This window comes from Lipotes vexillifer, unplaced genomic scaffold, assembly GCF_000442215.2.
Source record: "Lipotes vexillifer unplaced genomic scaffold, Lipotes_vexillifer_v1.1 scaffold2000, whole genome shotgun sequence".
NCBI classification, from domain to species: Eukaryota; Metazoa; Chordata; class Mammalia; order Artiodactyla; family Lipotidae; genus Lipotes; species Lipotes vexillifer.
Genome location: NW_006770731.1, coordinates 604,812 through 623,604, shown reverse-complemented (window position 1 = coordinate 623,604; position 18,793 = coordinate 604,812). Strand labels below are relative to the sequence as shown.

General features: G+C 36.5%; 1 protein-coding gene across 1 annotated transcript in view; it reads right to left on the bottom strand.

Moving 5' to 3' along the window:
- Positions 1-858: 858 nt before the first annotated feature.
- Positions 859-18,793, bottom strand: part of TLK1 (tousled like kinase 1) — a 151,880-nt gene continuing 133,945 nt past the window's right edge. The window contains exons 14-21 of the mRNA XM_007446344.1: positions 18,434-18,515; positions 14,549-14,640; positions 14,374-14,463; positions 14,045-14,214; positions 13,590-13,725; positions 10,375-10,486; positions 8,830-8,937; positions 859-3,927 (exon numbers count right to left, since the gene is read on the bottom strand). Coding sequence (XP_007446406.1) covers positions 3,751-3,927; positions 8,830-8,937; positions 10,375-10,486; positions 13,590-13,725; positions 14,045-14,214; positions 14,374-14,463; positions 14,549-14,640; positions 18,434-18,515 — 967 coding nt within the window. The 3' untranslated portion in view covers positions 859-3,750. The remainder of the gene's footprint in view (positions 3,928-8,829; positions 8,938-10,374; positions 10,487-13,589; positions 13,726-14,044; positions 14,215-14,373; positions 14,464-14,548; positions 14,641-18,433; positions 18,516-18,793) is intronic.

The following is an 18,793-nucleotide window of genomic DNA, read 5'->3' as shown; positions in this document are numbered from 1 at the left end:
AAAAAAAAAAAAAAAAAAAAAAAAAAAAAAAAAATAATAGCAGCTTTATATACGTGGTATTACAATGTGCTGGGTTTTAAATATGTGAGCTCGTTTACTCCTTGCAACCACTCTGTATGGTCGCACTGTTATCTTCATTTTTAGATGAGGAACCTGAAACACAGGTAGGAAATGGCAGTCAACATTTAAGCCCGAAGAATCTGGTTCTAAAATATGAATTCTTAACCAGTATTATTGTTACTGCCTTTTTAAAAACAGTCATAGGGACGTAGGTAACTACATCTCTAGTATTTTAAATGAGTGAGGATTTCCAGGTGAAAACTATGCGTTTTGATCCTAATGAAAGATGACTCTTCTAATTTCTCTGGCTCTACACAATCCTTTTGAAGTCAGTTTACATACATTTACTCAAATCTTTCCCATTCAAAAATCCAAGAATTCCCAGGGAGAAAAATCCTCAAAAAAAAAAAAAAAAAAAAAGGAGGGAAATGAAAGCAGGGGAAGGTAAATGGAGATGTGTATGTTGTAATTCAAATCAACAGATAAGTTATAGAAATTCTAAAACTGTTACAGAATTCCTGAAATCCAAGAACTAGAATTCTAACAATTTTATTTAAAAACTAGGTGCTAAAACACTTTTTGAAACAGATTAAGCTTGGGAGGAAAATGATCAGATAACATGTCAAAATTTAAAGTGGGATTAGAGTAAGACGTGCCAGTGTGATTTTAAAGGACTAAGAGTAAGGCTGTCTTTTTCACACAAATCAAACGGTAATGTAAATTCTAAGAGTAAACTCACAATCTAATAGGACTGGACTGTCTGCACTACCACTGCAAAACATAGCCAATAACGTCTGATGGTAATCAGCATTATTGCATTTAATAAGCAACGATCAACAGCAAAACACAATATACTCTTTAAATTTGTTTCACTGAAATTCTACCATTTTGGTTTCATGTAATGAGGTATTTGTAGAAGTTATCTGTTCACATTTTATGTACTATTTAAATTGAAAATTATTTATAAGGAGCAGGGGATGGCAGCAAGTAAAAAAGAGACCTGAAACTTTATTTTTGAAAAACAACCAAATATCTACCCAACTCCAGACTTAATAAATTAGGGTGGTTTCTACACTTCCTTCCTCTCAACATGCATATGCACTAAAGCTAATTCATACCAAACAAAGATTTCAAATTCTATGCAAAAAAACTGTACATTTACCTTGCAGTGCTTAAAGGGAGAAGACCTTGGCTACTGTCTTAGGCATATAGGAAATACTTTAATTCTGAGGACAGAATTGAGGAGACCAAAAAACAATGTAAGCTTCAAGATGTTAGAGCCAAAGATTGCCAGTGACTGAAACTACTTAGTGACAAATACCAGTTTCCCAGGTGAAGGTAACAGTACTCACTTTGGCTCAATTACAGCTATCTTGTACCTGCTGAGATATGGGCGTACTACCCCAAATCTGTATCATTTCTTTGGAAATACTTTAGGAGGAATAGAAGGTCTCTAAACTCATTTACTGCCTATACATCTTGGACTCTAAACAGATGATTACCTAAACCCAGGGAAGCACTTTTATTTTATGGCTTGTTCACCTTTTCCGCATTTTGACAGTGGCAGTCACTTTCATTCATTTGCAAATAGTGTGGTCAAAACCAGTGATCTGGGTCTGTACCACTTCTTCAATCTCATGTTAGATGTACACATCCACTTAAATCTCTCACCAAAATTTTAAACAAACTGAGTACTTTCTTTTAATTCAGGACTTCAAATAACCGTTACTATATGAACATAGTATTTCAGGATTCAGAAAGATGAAAACTCAACAAAATTGAAAAATTGGCCGACAGCACCTAAAGCACTGCTCAATTGATGCTGCATTCCATTACCACATCAATATTTTTTTAAATAGGACTTCTATCTTCATCTACAGAGGAACAGGTGTAGCCCTTAAACCATTCCCGATATGGCTAAGTGTTACTTACCCAGGATTAGCTTTGATAATGGTTATTAGGTACACTTTAACAGCTTGAAACGCTTCATACTTATCCTGAAGTATACTTCAAGAATTTATTCAGTTAATTCTTAAGGAGCCAAGTCAGCCAATGTCCTAAATCTTGAAAGCTCCCTTCAAATGTAACTTCATAGTCTTTGAATTTTAACTGTCATTGTTTATTACTGTTTTGGCTACATTCTCTACAATTTCAGCAGCATCTTAAAGAGACAATGTGTCTATGTACAATGAAAGAACAAGAGCCATGGTTTAACTGTACAATATTAAGGGGAATCTGTGGTAAGCATAGCCTCCTTTTTCGGCAACATGGACAATTTACATGTAAGTATCAGCATTACGAATGTGATGATAAAGAAGTTTCTTAGAGGAGTGACAGCATCCTGAAAAATAATGGTTTCTACCATACAAGGCAGTTAGAAAATGTTCACATTTTAACAAATCTGTACAAACCACAAGAAACTCATTTAAGGGACCATCATCCCACCTTGCTGATAAGAACTTTCTAGAAATGTAGGATTACCATGAACAATTTATAAATCTAGTATATATGTGCTCCACAGCCCTAGAAACCAAGAAACTGATTTCGAGAGCTCTTTATGTCCAACACGGATCATTTTTACATGCCTTGATTGTTAATAAATGCCTGCTTTTAATAATCTCTCTATAATGTACAGTCAGCTTGCACCTTTAAGGAGGTCATTTGATTTTTTTAGCAAAGAAGCAACACCATTTAGCAGCAATTAAAGCGCCTTCAAGAAGACTTAAAAAAAATACAATATCCAATTAGAAAAGGCATATTTTTAAACATTTGTACAAGAATAAGCTGCTGAAACTCGGTAATTGAAATACGACATCTGTACACAATTTACAATAGAGCTAGAAGGGAATTTATCATTATCCTGCATAGAACTGGTCTGCATTTGGTTACATATTGTCTCTTGTTTGAATGAACAAGGCCTGGTAACAAAAGAAAAATACCTGTTAACAATTCTAACATGTTGAGAACACTGGAGATATTATAATTTAGTGACTTCAGCTGATTTCAAAACAAGCAGCTCACTTTGTCAAAGGTGTAATGTATCTAGGAATAGCTCTCCCTTTAACATGACCAGTGAAAAAAGCGGACATGTGATTTCGAGGTACAACTTGGTAAAAGCCAGAACAGGCAAATGACAAAAGTCTAATAACTTTGTCCAAAGAGTCTCTCACATTCTATTACTATAAAACACAACTGTACAACTGTCACTGTCATTCAGTTCTTACTTTGGTTGCAGCAGATAAACTGCTGAATGCTGAAGAATGTATCCAGGCACTAGATAGTTCCTGTGTTAGAAATATGTCTCATATTTTTTCCATGTGTTTTTAAATAATGAAAAACCACCCTTCATATTAGAACTCTCTAGTAACAACCAAATGTATTTAAGTATTATAAATGTTATTTACAGTGTTCCCCCCAAAAAACCTTTTTCTTTTATCTTAACATGGTATTCCTGTTTCTGTGCAACAGGCAGTCACCCTTCACTGCTCAAGATTACAGTCAGAACTGTACACTTATTCACTGTCCATGATCCACTCTCATACAAACGATGCTATGAAGAACTTCAGTTCACAAACAGTTCTCAACCATATCCTGTGTAAAAAAGAAAACAACAAAAACACTCAAAAGCTCTCAAACTCAAGTATGCATCTGGAAGCAATTCAAAGACATCATGCCAATTTTGGAGGAAAGTCAGTAAGTAATTATGCTTGAAGAAGGGGGTGTAGGGGATGCTGTCAGCCCAACCATGTGTAAGTTTCCTGAAGAATTGGATCTTCTCATGTGTGGGAGAAGGTAGGGGTCATTTGCCAGTTGGTGCACATCAAACCTATCTTCTTTTCGGTATGCCAAACAGCGTCTTATAAAGGCCTTAAAAAAAAAAAAGTCAGCAATTAAAATCTTTTCCTCTTCTAAATATCAGTCAACTAAATACTACAGATGATGGACACATTTAAGACAATAAATAGATTTTACTTCACTGGGGATTCAAATTTTTTAAGAAATTGTAGCAACAGGGCTTCCCTGGTGGTGCAGTGGTTAGAACCTGCCTGCCAATGCAGGGGACACGGGTTCGAGCCCTGGTCCGGGAAGATCCCACATTCTGCAGAGCAACTAAGCCCATGTGCCAAAACTACTGAGCCTGTGCTCTAGAGCCCGTGCTCTGCAATGAAGAGTAGCCGCCATTTGCCACAATTAAAGAAAGCCCACGTGCAGCAACAAAGACCCAACGCAGCCAAAAATAAATAAGTAAAATAAATTAAAAAAAAAATTGTAGCAGTAAAATTATCACTCCAAATTCAACTCTCAACTCACAGCCCCCTAGTAGTTCACTTTACAGTCTAAATACTATTACTACCATTTAAACTTATTGCTGGAAAGCTGCATTTTTTCCCCTCAATTTTTATTGAGATTAAAATATACATAACATAAAATTAGCATTTTTTAACCCTTGAGTGTACAATTCAGTGACATTAAGCACATTCACATTGCTGTACAACATGACCACTATACATCTGCAGAACTTTTTCATCATCTAAAACTGAAATTCTGCACCCATTGAACAGTATCTCCCCATTGCTCCTTCCCCCAGCCCTTGGTAACCACTTGTGCTCCTTTATGATCTGGCTATTCTAGGTACCTTATATGAGTGGAATCATACAATATTTATTTGTCCTTTAGTGTCTTTCACTTAGCATGATGTTTGAGTCATCCATGTTGTAGCATGCATCAGAATTTCATTCCTTTTTTTTTTTTTTTGCAGTATGTGGGCCTCTCACAGTTGTGGCTTCTCCTGTTGCAGAGCACAGGCTCCGGATGGGCAGGCTCAGTGGCCATGGCTCACGGGCCTCATTCCTTTTTAAGGCTGAATAATATTCCACTGCATGTACATACTACATTTTGTTTACCCATTTATCTCTTGGTTGACATTTGGATTGTTTCTACCTTTTAACTATTGTGAATAATGCTGCTATGAATGTTGGTATATAAATATCTGAGTCCTTGCTTCCACTTTTTTTGGTATCTACCTAGAAGTAGAAATGCTGGATCATATGGTAATTAAAAAAAAATTGACATATTAGTTTCAGATATACAACATAATGATTCAACATTTGTACTGTGAAAAGATCACCACAATTGTCTAGTTAACATCTGTCACCATATGTAGTTATACAATTGTTTTTCGTGTGATGAGAACTTTTAAGATCTACTCTTAGCAACTTTCAAATATGCAATATAGTATTATTAACTATAATCCCCAGGCTGTACATTACATCCCTATGACTTACATAACTGGAAGTTTTTACCTTTTGGCCCCCTTCACCCATTTTGCCCACCCCTCACCCACCCACCTCTGGCAACCACCAATCTCTTCTCTGTATCTGTGAGCTTGGTTTTTTTTAAGATTCTACATATAATGGCAAGATTTCCTTTTGTTTAATGTCTGAACAGTATTCCATTTTATATATGTATATATACACACACACCACATTTTCTTTATCCATTCATCTCACGATGGACACCTAAGGTTGCTTCCATGTCTTGGGTATTGTAAATAATGCTGCAATGATCATGGGGATGCACATATCATTTTGAGTTGTTTTTGTTTTCTTCAAATACTCAAAAGTAGAACTGCTGGATCATATGGTAGTTCTATTTTTAATTTTCCAACGAACCTCCACATTGTTTTCCATATTGGCTGCACCAATTCACAATCCCACCAACAGTGCACACAGGTTCCCTTGTCTCCACATCCTTGCCAACACTCATTTCTTGTCTTTTTGATAATAGCTATTCTACAGGTATGAGGTGATATCTCACTGTGGTTTTGATTTGGATTTCCCTGATTATGAGTGATGTTGAGCATCTTTTCATGCACCTGTTGGCCATATGTAGGTCCTCCTTGGGAAAAAACCTATACAGATCCTCTGTTTTTAATCGGATTGTTTGATTTCTTTATATATTTTGGATATTAATGCCTTATCAGGTATGATTTCCAAATATTTTTCCCATTTGGTAAGTTGTCTTTTCATTTTGTTCATGGTTTCCTTTGCTGTGCAGATTTTTCATTTGATGCAGTCCCACTTGTTTACTTTTACTTTGTTGCCTTTGCTTTTGTTGTCAAATACAAAAATTCCTCACCAAGACCTATGTCAAGGAGCTTACCACCTATGTTTTCTTTTAGGAGTTTTATGATTTCTAGTCTTAAGTTCAAGACTGTCATCCATTTTGAGTTACTTTTTGTGTATGACATAAGATAGTGGTCCAGTTTCATCCTTGTTTATGTGGCTGTCTAGTTTTCCCAACACCATTTATTGAAGAGACCACCCTTTCCCCATTGTATATTCTTGGCTTCTTTGTCATAAATTGACCATACATGTGTGGGTTTATTCAGGGCTCTCAATTATGTTCCATTGATCTGTGTATTTTTATGCCAATACCATATGGTTTTGTTTTTTTTTAAAGAATCAATTTTATTTATTTATTTATTTTTGGTTGTGTTGGGTCTTTGTTGCTGCATGTGGGCTTTCTCTAGTTGTGGCGAGCAGGGGCTACTCTTTGTTGTGGTGTGCGGCCTTCTCATTGTGGTGGCTTCTCTTGTTGTGGAGCACAGGCTCCAGGCATGCAGGCTTCAATAGTTCTGGCTCGTGGGCTCTAGAGCACAGGCTCAGTAGTTGTGGCACACAGGCTTAGTTGTTCCACGGCATACCGTACTGTTTGTTTTGAATACTACAGCTTTGAAATGTAGTTTGAAATCATGGAGCATGAGACCTTCAGCTTTGTTCTCAAGATGGCTTTGACTATTTGGGTCTTTCATGTTTCCATATGAATTTTAGGACTGTTTGCTCTATTTCTGTGAAAAATACTGTTGGAATTTTGATAGGGATTGCACTGAATCTGTAGATTGCTTTTAGTAGTATGGACATTTGAACATTAATTCTTCCAATCCATGAACATGGAATATCTTTCCATTTACTTGTGCCTTCTTCAGTTTCTTTCATCAATGTCTTATAGTTTTATTCTTTCTGATGTGACTGTAAATGGGATTGTTTTGTTTTCTCTTTGGCTGCACCCCAAACAAACAGGGACCGAACCTGGGCCCCAGCAGTGAAAGCGCCAAGTCCTAACTGCTGGACTGCCAGGGAAGTCCCCGGGATTGTTTTCTTAATTTCTCTTTCTGCTCTTTTAGTATATAGAAATACATAAAACTTTGTTGCATTGATTTCATATCCCACAACTTTACTGAATTTGTTGTTGATTAGTTCTAACTTTTTTGGTGGTGTCTTAAGGGTTTTTATATATAAAATGATGTTATCTGCAAATAGTGACAGTTTTACTTCTTCCTTTCTGATTTGTATGCCTTTTACTTCTTTTTCTTGCCTAACTAACTATTCTGGCTAGGACTTCCAACACAGGCTCACCTTGTTCTACCGTACTTTGCAAATACTGCGTTTTTTTTTTCCCACAAATTATACGTTTGTGGCAACCCCACACTGAGCAAATCTATCAGCACCATTTTTCCAACAGCTCACTTTGCGTCTGTGTGTCACATCTGGTAATTCTAGCAATATTTCAAACTTTCCATTATATTTGTTATGTCACTATTATATTTGTTATGGTGATCAGTGATTTCTGCTACTTTTGTAACTGTTTGGCGGAGGTCATGAACTGCACCCATGTAAGACTGCAAACTTAATTGCTGAAATGACAACAAAGGATTTAGAATATTACATAAACTTAGTTCATAAAGCAGTGGCAGGGTTTAAGAGGACTGACTCCAATTTTGAAAGCTTTTTACCCACAGTAGAACTTCTTTCAAGCAGCACTGCATGCTACAGAGAAATGGTTCATGAAAGGAAGAGACCAAGAAATTGCCTCAGCAGCCACCACCCTGCTCAGTCAGCAGCCGTCAACAGCAAGGCAAGACCCTCCACAAGCAAAAAGACTACTGGCTGAAGGCTCAGAGGATGGTTAACAGTTAGCAAGCAAGTATTTTTAATTAAGGTATGTACATTATTTTTTTAAGACATAATGCTATTGCACACTTAACTTTTATATGCACCGGGAAACCAAAAACTATGTGTGACTTCTTTATTGCAATATTCGCCTTATTTGCAGTGGTTCAGAACTGAACCCACAATATCTCTGAGGTATGCCTGTAACTGTGTTGAATGTGGAATACTGCATTTCTCCCTACAAAATTCTGGAGTCTTCTTTTTCTGGAATTTGTCTTCTGTAAAACACTCCTTTCACCCTCATTCCACTTTACTGTCAATTTAGTTTGGCCAAAGGGTATGATGCCATTTTTGCCCTAGTACTTTCTTCCTATTGAGCACAGAGTGTACAGCACAAAGTGAATTATCTATGTAACTGGCAAAAAAAGAACTTTATCAGAACTCCTAAGACTCTTCATGCCCACTTTCAGGCACTGGCTCTGCCCCCAATCTATTGGGGTAACAGCTATCCTGACTTTTAAACACCATAATTGAGTTCTGCTTGTTTTAAACTTTGTGTCATCGTAGATTATGTTCTCCTTTGCCTGGCTTCTTAAAAGAATCACAGACCGTATTTGGGTGCTCAAAAACGGTCACAACCAAGGGCCTAAAGCAACTCTTCTCCAGAGCAAATCACCAGCCCCTACTGGACAGCTTTTCCTGTGGCTGCAATCCCTTTTGCTTTACCTACTTATTTAACAAGTACTTACTCTGTTTTAAGCACAATTTATGAAATCAAAAATTTACTTCACAAAGCTTATTTTCATAAACTTAGTACCTTTGCTTCACTGCTTACAACCGGTTTTACAGGGAACTGGACATCTGTGGCTTTTAATATTGTATTTTCTTGAAGAATGTCTTGTTGAGATTGATTATGACCAAATGGCTTTAAAAAAAAAAAAATACAATGTTGAGAAATTTATCTCACAAAATATTTAAACAGATATTATCAGAGAATTCCCCAAGATACAAATGATTTGTGTTCTAAAAAACTCATTCTCAGTTACTTGCAAGCTGGGATGCATTCTCATAGAAACAAGGTTATAACTGATAGTAACTGATAGCAGGCTGAGGAACAGCATCTGATCAATCCTTAGCATAGCCAAAACATTGTGAATAAGCAATAGAAAATAATACCATTGCAATATAAGTAATTAAGATAAAAATAAAAACCAAAAAAATTTAAATTTTATTCTAAATGTTTAAAATTTAAGTTTAATTAGAGAAGAGACGGAGAAGTAGCGGAAACATCTGTGAAAAGCCCAAAGAGTGAAATACCTTGAGTATATGACACACTAACTTAAATGAATCAGCTCTGGGTTTGGTCCTAACATGCAGTGAGTTCCCAGACAAGTCCCTGAATCTCTCTTTTCACACTGATGGAGGGACTGAATGGGATAAGGATATCTATGGTAGCTTACAGTTCTGACTTCAATGTAAAGAGAGGTTTGGGAAAAATTAGTACTAAGTTTGATGGAATTTCCCCGAGGAAGCACAGGAGGAAACATGCTCAGGCCAAACTGTGTGTGTGGGGTGGGAATGGGGGAGAGGAGGTGAGGAAGTGGAGAGAATGGAGGATCATGAACAGTTTTGACTCCTTTATTCCTAGCAATAGAAAAACGTTAGCACTGTTAACAGATTAGTTACTTCTTCTTCTTAAAAGAAAAAAAAGGCAAAGAGCAGGCCAAAGAAGCTGTTGTGACATTAAAATAATTCTGGTCCACGGAAATTTTAGGAAGTGATGATATATTTAAGATCATTTAAAAAATCAAGTGGAGTTAACTATGGTTCAGGCATCCAAAATGGAGCTGGGTGGCCACTGTGGATGTGGTTTCAGACACATTCCTGCATGAGAGAAGACCTGAACTTTCTGAACTGTATCAAACTAAAGGAAACCACTAGATGTTTTCAAAACCATATCTATTTGCTAGCAATTGCCAGCTGCAACCTTGTACTTTCAAAGTCCCCCCCCCCCGCCAACTATGTAATCATTTCAAACAAGCTTAACAAGCACCCTTATTTCTTGCCAGCTCCAATCCTAATTCTTGACAATTTGTGTAAGCTTGCAGTTTTTTGCCTATAAGCACCCTCCCCCGCTTTTGTAGTCCAGCGGAACACAATTCAAGTGCTTTCATGTATTTCTGCTTCCCAGGCTGCTCCTAACCTTACCAAATAAACGGTTATTTTGGGTTTTTTTGTTGTTGCCTCAACCAGGTCTCCATTCTTGGAATTCTTGACTAAACTGACTTAAGGTTAATGAAACTTTAAAAGGGGAAAATTCAACTTGTCTCCATAGAGCTGAATATGTTATACTTCAACTTACTTTTCTACCATAAAGACACTGAAAGAAGATGACTCCGACTGACCACACATCAACCTTGTTGGAAATCTTCGGTGGTTCCTTTCCAACTACAAAACACTCAGGAGGTAAATACCTAGTTTTGGGGGGAGAAAAAAAGGAGAGGATATTAACAATTTATAATTTAAAACCTTCTAAATGTAAAATCTTACACTCATTTTATCCATACAAAAATCTTAGGTGATTTTCACTGATTAAAGTCCTAACTTTTAAAGCATTTGTATCCCTGTATCATTTGACTTTAGAGCCAAAACAAACAAACAACTTTGTGGTTAAAGTATGTAATATACAGTCGACCCTTTTCCAACACGGGTTCAAACTGCACGGGTTCACTTATATGAGGCTTCTTTTCAATAGTAAATACTGCAGCACTACACAATCCCTGACTGGTTGAATTTCGGGCATGTGGAGGAACCACGTATATGAAGGGCAACTGCAAGCTATACTCAGATTTTTGACTGTGCAGAGGACCGGTGCCCCTGCACTGTTCAAGGGTCAACTTATATACATTATTTCTGTAGTGTATGATCTACAGAAATGATAAATTATCATTAGAAATTACAATGTTCTAAGTATCTACTAATAGAAGAATCCTCTCCTATCCCCCTTCACCAATCTGCAAACTGTAGGAAGTTCTCTTCCTAAAATACACATCTGACCAGCCAGTTCTTCTGTTTAAAGAACCTCAACCTCACTCACTGCCCAGGCAAGACCTCGTATCTCTTGCTTGTAACACGAGACCTGTCCTAATCTAGCAGCAACTTAAATTTCCAAAATCTCTTTTCCTGACCCCCAGCCTCTCAAACTGGTGAGGCAAAGCCGATTCACTTGGTTCCCTACACTGTGCTTCCCCCCAATGCCTCTGAATATGACAACCTCTTATGCCTTCCTTAACTACTCCAGTTCACACAGTGACCACCCTTTCTTCTTCAAGACCCACCCAACTTTCACAAGCCTTCTCTGCTTCCCTCCAGGCAGATGTTACCTCCATTACAGCGTTAATTCAGCGTACAGTTTCAAACAGTAGCAGGCAGCATCAGAAATATATGGAGCATTCAAAAATACTATTTTTATTTATAAATTCATAATTTTAGATAAAAGGTAAAAATAGATTGTAAAATTTATTTAAAAGGTAAAAGTACATATAAGTAAAAATAAATTTTTACTTTTAACCTTAGGTTATAAGTATTGATAAAAAGCTCCATCAGGATGCAAGCATCTCACACTTCAAAAATTTAGATAAACTACCAAGTCCTGAAAAGGAATACTACAGCTAAATGGGAAGCTACTCTTTTAGCATAGTGAGTATAAAACTAAAAAAAATCGTTTAAATTTCAGCAGAACATTCACAGATGACCGATAACTTATTTGTGATGTAAATCCTTTCCTACCCTCCAAATCAAGTAAAAAGCCAGATTTGTTTTATGAATAAAAGCGTATATTTTCTGTAGGTTTATGTGTGTGTAACTGAAACAAGAATGACTCTTAAACACTGTGCTATACCGTCTCTCAAGGTAAAAGGGTATATAAGCAAGGAGAGGAAGTGTAGGAATAGATACCAAAGCTACTCGGGGAAAACGACCAGCAGGATTTAGTGGATGCTTGCATTTGAGACCCAAGAGGAAGGGAGAAACAAAACTCGTTTTCTTCTAAGCAATACTGACAAATAATTTAAGCTTCTGGGGATGATGTGTAAAAGCACTACATACCTATATTCTAAAAGTTTGTATATGAATTAAAAACTAACCATTTTGGGGAAAGCTGTTTCTCTAAGAAGTATATAATTCCAGGTTCCTAACGTGGAAATGCCATGACTATATCTTCTTCCTGCACAGCACCCTAAAACATAAGCTTCCCTGTCTCATGCCCATCTGTCAGGGGGAAATTTCCTTGCCCTGCCCTACGCTAGGGAAGGCAGAGTGAGAGGGAAACAGTATGGTGGGAGTCTCTGCAGAGGAAGGATGATCTATTACTTAGAACATGGTTTTCAAGCTGTCTGCCACAGAATACATGGTTCTACCAAGAAGCCTTATTTTTGTTGGTTTTATTAGGATTCTAAGATTTTGTGGTAAAAAAAGGAGCCTTGTTGCTAAAACAAAGAAGTCTAACTACTACTGACTGAGGGTACTGACTTTTAAGGAGTTACCAGTTTGAATGATAGACTTTTAAAGAATATATATTGAAAGAAAATTATGATACATTATCTTATATTCCTAAAAAATGTCACAAGCATAATTTGAAACTCTAAACTGGCTTTAAATGAATACATGGAACATGACTAATCCTTACTCTGAAAAGTAAAGTCCATACAAACCTGTGGCATTTTATAGAATTGGTTATTATTGCCCAGGCTATGTGAAGATTGTTCTGAAGACTCCAAAGTCACATTTATGTTTGTAGTCACCATCCTGCTCAGTGAAGCTGAGTAGTTGCCTCCCTTCCATTTAAGATTTCACTCTTTTTGCTAAACTAATTTATTCTGAAAACTAAATTAGTTTTGAAATTTTATAGTCTATGTTCTCCACTTTGGCAAATTTGATACTAAGTTTGAAAATTCACACTGAAGTAATTTTTGTCAACACGTAGGTAACTCTGAAGGGAATGACATTCATTTAGACTCATATCAGTATCAGTGAATCTATGGTTCTATCTAGATTTATATCTGTATGTATGGAGTTATTAAAAAGATTTTTGAGCGTCAAGGCCAAAGACCAAGATTGTACCAAATTTCTCTTCCATTCATTATCGACAAAACATCCATCTTAACAAAAACTGTAACCACAAAACCTCTACAGAGAGGGCTTAATGCTTATTAGTTATTGCTTTTAATAGCTAAGATATTAAGTATCATTACTCATGATAAACATCACTCCAACATTATAGAACAAGATTCACAAATACAAGATTCACAAATTCTCCATGTTAGGAGTTTCTGGCTGGTAGGGAACTAGCTGGTAGTCACTTGCTGATGCCAAGTTTTTCTTCCTCCGGTTTGCTGATAGTTACAGTTAAGACCAGGTGAGAAAACAGGACTGATGGCAGTAGTCTCTCAACTCAGAGACTTCATATCAGTACTCTCATCACACCACAGTAATCTCAAAGGTATGCGAAAATAAACTCGCATTAAAAAGACTGGGCACTAATCTATATAATTTTGGTGTTTTTAATAATACACTTACCAGTAAGTGCCTGCCCCTTGGGAAGTTAGATCCATCCCATCTACACCATAGCTGTCATCATCCATAATCTTGGACAGACCAAAATCAGTAATTTTGATTTCTCCACATGCTGTTCCATCTACCAGAAGGATGTTTCCTAAGAACAAAGTATAAAGTTCTTTTAATGAAACATAAATGAAAAACATTATCTTTACTACTAAAGCTGGACTTTGGGGAAATAATACACTTAACATACATATGTAAAATTTTTAATCTAATTAAAATATACATTTAAAATATAGTTTTAAAATGCAGTGATATACATTTTAAAAACACTTCAGCTACTACCACTAGTATTCCACTGACTTTTAAAAACTAAACCAAAAAGCGTATTTTCGGATAACTTAGTAAGTATGACTTTTAAAAATTACACTCTTTAAAGCTTAAATTATTTAGATAAAATTTTTATTAATTACCTGGTTTAAGATCATAATGTATAATAGGGGGTTTGATTTCATTGAGATATCTTAGTGCATTTACAATCTGCATTACAATAGACCTAGCTTCTTTCTCTGACATTAATTTATGTTGCTTCAGATAGAAATCCAAGTCATTGCCTTCACAGTATTCTAACACTGTACAAAACCTACAATGGAGAAGAGAAAAAAATCAGACATAAAATATTATCCAATAATTCAGAATCACAATGGACAAATGAAGAGTATTTATATCATCACTATGGAATAGGGGAAGCAAAAGCCAACATGTCTTTTCTTAAAAAATAAATCCTTTTATATTCACTTACGTATCTGTATCCAAGGAGAAATAATCATAGAGTTTAACTATTCTGGGGTGATCCAGTTCTTTGTGTATTCTATACTCTCTGCAGGCATGTCTACGAGAAAGAGAATATATTAATTCTCCATGACAATTAAATATATTTTCAAAATTGATAAAAATCATAAAGAATTAATATTTACTTGTGGTAGTTTTCCTTCTTCTCATCCCTCCAGCTTTTATTAAGCTGATGGATCTTCACAGCAGCATATCTTTGTTCATAAAGGTCAAAAGCCTAGGATTCAAGGAGTAGAAGAGTTTGGACCAAAGACCAACTGAATAGTGAAGAGATTTTTTTTTTTTTTGAGTGATAATTTTTGAAATAATATGGAATGAGAATACACATTACGATTTTTGGTAGTCATCTCTGCTAAGGTTATATATAGTTCAGTGGCACATTTATTATCAGAAACAAGATACAAATTCCACGGTGCTAAATCAGAGAAAACCTTAATGTGAATTTTCACGTTCAAGTTTTATAAGTGCCAATATATTGAATCAAGATAAAACAATAAAGCTCTCTGGGTTTTGTGTTTTTTTTTGGCTGCGTTGGGTCTTTGTTGCTGCACACGGCCTTTCTCTAGTTGCGGCAAGTGGGGTCTACTCTTTGTTGTGGCGCGCGGGCTTCTCTTGTTGCAGAGCACGGGCTCTAGATGCGAGGACTTCAGTAGTTGTAGCACACGGGCTCAAAAGTTGTGGCACTGGGCTTCAGTAGTTGCGGTGCATGGGCTTAGTAGTTGTGGTGCACGGGCTTAGTTGCTTCACGGCATGTGGGATCTTCCTGGACCAGGGATCAAACACGTGTCCCTTGCACTGGCAGGTGTATTCTTAACCACTGCGCAACCAGGGAAGTCCCAAGCTATCTGTTTTTAATATAGACGTTCTTCTCTATACTGGTAGTAGCAGTAAGTGGCCAGGAAAACAGGCAGCTGTAATACTTTTTTGGTGGGTTCCTGTATCCTTTCCTACCAACTCCACCTTTCCCCCCCCCTTATTTGAAAATTAACAAGTTCCTAACAATTTCCCAACTGTTTTAAAAAAATTCTAAACTTTTATTATTAAACTGTTTAAACATAACCATAACCATTAACCATATGTAATTATCATACCTAACTCTATCAGTAATATTTCCTTAATCTGGGCTCAAAAAAGGTTTTATACTTGTTTGTTCAAATGACCAGACTATTTCTTAAATAAAGAATGATCAATATTTTAAGGCTTCAGGTGACTTATAAATGTTTTTTAAAAACAATGAATATCATTAAAGAGGAATTTAATAATTTAGGTTCAACTGTGACTTTTACACAAAAGCACTCCCTTAAAACACTAAAAGCTTACATATTTATTAGGAAGAAGGTTCCTAGTTCCCACTGCCTCTATCAATTTAACCTTAGAATAAGCAGTAGGCGTAAACTGCTTGTCACGAAATTATAAAAGCATGAGATCAGAAATAATATAGGATGCAGTAATTAAGAATATTCACTTTGGAGTCAGATGAACTTATTAGCTGCATGACTTTGTGCTTAATACCCTCTCTAATAGCCTCAGTCTCATAAAGTTTGGGTTGTTGACTAAATGGGGTGAAACATATAAAGTGTTCAGAATAATACATGATTCATAATAAATATCCAATAAACATTAGCTCATTATACTATTAAAAGTTAAGTTTTAAGAAATATAATAGAAAAGAATAAAAGAAGTTCATGTGAGAGAAAGCAGAAAAGCTTTTATAAAACTCAAAGGCAATCATAGTAAAAAAAAGGGAGAAAATAAAATTCTAAGTACTAATAAAGTTATCATCCATGTATATTGATTATAATAACTGTATATGACACATCTTTCTCCCAAGATTAGGAGAGTAAAGTATACCTTCCCATAAAGCTAAGATGGTAATCACTGAGCAACTGATTCAATGCTTTCCACCTTGGTATAGAGAAGAGTCAATTTTTTGACTTACAGTCAGCTACTTTGTTTACCAAGCAACCTGGCAACAATGAAAGGACTTGAAAGGGTCGGAGGGGCTGTCATTAGTATTTAAATCAGTAATGAGGGTTCAAGTCATTAGGGACCCACAATCTGCATTTTCTAATTTCTACAGAAGCCTTTTCTTCCAAAAGAAAAGTCCCTTTTAGACCCTATCTATGGGGCTAAAAACAATGGAAATACTATTGGGCAGTGGCAGAAGACTGTCATGAAAGCTATCAGTAGGTTCAGAAGCTGGGCAACTTCTAGGCGGGGCTAGTGCTAGCTAACTATACTTTTGGTGATTTTTAGATCCACAGTGAGCAACATTATGACCTTCTTTTCTACCTTGTGGCCTGAGCAAGACCACTCAACCATTAAGTGCCTGAGGATGAACTACCATTAGAATCAGAGAAATAGGAATTGGAAGAGAGCTCACAGATCACTCTTGATGGGTGACACTTAATGCTCATCCAAGTTAACAAAACAAAAAATAGTTCATGGTTGAACCAAGATCAGAAATGAAGTTCTCTGAATCCAAATCCCATAATTTGCCCCAGAGTCAGAACTGGATACAGGTTGTCTCATTGAACAGAGAGGATTTCTAATAACAATCTAATGAACTTACATTTTCTCAGCAACAAAGTTCTTTGTGATTTTCCTGTGATAGTTCGTTTAATCACTATAATGATCCTATGATGTAGGTACTATTAGCATTCCCAGGTGAAGACAGGCAGAGGATGGTAAGCAATAAGCCCAAGTTTATACAGCAGTCAGAATCAGCCAGGATTCAAACCCAGCCTGTCTGGCTTCAGAACCCAAGGTCTTAATCACTGACTATACCAATATATAATGAAGCACCAAGTGTTACAAGAAGCTAATCAAAGGCAGACTAACAGGGAAGCCTTCTATAGGAACTGAAGTTTAAGGTGAGACTATGACCTTCATATGACTTTATGCTAAGAGCAAATGGGAAGCCACTGGGGCTTATAAGCAGGGGAGTGAGATGATCAGACTGCATTTTATAACAAGGCCACTCCAGCTGCAGCATACACAAATGAACTGGAGAAACTCAATGCCCAGAAAAAAGATGATCAGCTAGGCAATGCAACAAGAGACAGTGAGGCCCTGTGCTAAGAGAGAGGGAGAAGGGTCATTGCTGGATTTAGGAGAGCTTAATGACATTAATAATGACAGATACCAGGGACTGGTTATGTTGGGGGGAAGGGAGTTAAGGGCAAGGTGAATTGAAGGATGGCTTTTATGTTTTTCACTTGAGGGACTGGGCAGATAAATGGCAGTGCTGTGTATTAAAGTAGGGAGCAGTGTTAAAGGGGGGGGGCGTTGGGAGAAGAGATAACTTCTATTTCAGATGTGAGTTTGCTGTGCTTATGAAGCATCCACATGAGGTGAACAGATTAAGTCATATAAACCAGCAGGTATGGGGCTCAGAAGGAAAGTGTGGGGTAGATAGCTATGTATCTATACATCTGTATCTGAAATCAAATAGGTGATAACTTAGTGAATGGGAGGGGGATATATTTGAAAGGAGAACAAGAATGATGAGACCTTAGGAACTTCAATATTTAAAGGTTCGGCAGAAAGATAACAAAGTGGAAAAAAAGTAAGGTATAAAGCATTAAATATTTCTACATTTATAAATACACATTTGAGAAACACTGGCCTTAAAATAGGTAGAAATTAGGGTAAATTCAGGACATGTAAGACTTGTGACACATGTTTAAATTAAGGGATACAACCTTTCCATAAATGTACTATATTAAATGGCTACCTGCCTATCTTGATTCTAATGGCTGTTATTACTTGTATCAGACTGGCTAGTGATAACCAGGTACCAAATATCAGAGGGACTGCAAAGGCACAAGGATAGTTTTTAGACTCTTGAGATAAGACAGCGTAAGCCATCACAGACTCTTTTTTGTAATGAGAGGACATAAAAACAGTCAAAGAATCATAAAATCAATAAAAAGACATGTACTTCTTAACCACATATTCCTATATCTTTGTGGTATTAGTATGAAGAAGAGGAAAAAAATGTACATTACCTTATACACTTCACTAAAGCCACCTCTACCAAGCAGATGGAGTAATAAATATCTTTCATTTAACGTTGGGTGATCTTTGAACCTTAAGGGTGGGGAAAAAAACACTCAGGCACATGAAAACACCCACAGAAAGGTTTCGTCCACAACAAAGTTAGCTCTTATTCTACTCTCAGCTACTCTTCTGCTAATTTTGAATTTCATTCCATACTTCTTTTCCTTCTCTAACTGCATGACTATCACCCATCTTAACGCTCTGGTGTTCACAAAGCTTAACATTTATAGCTGAATATTCAGGTTCAATGACCAATTACAGCACTGTGATAAAGACCTACCGACTACTGTATTACTAAGAGCTTTATG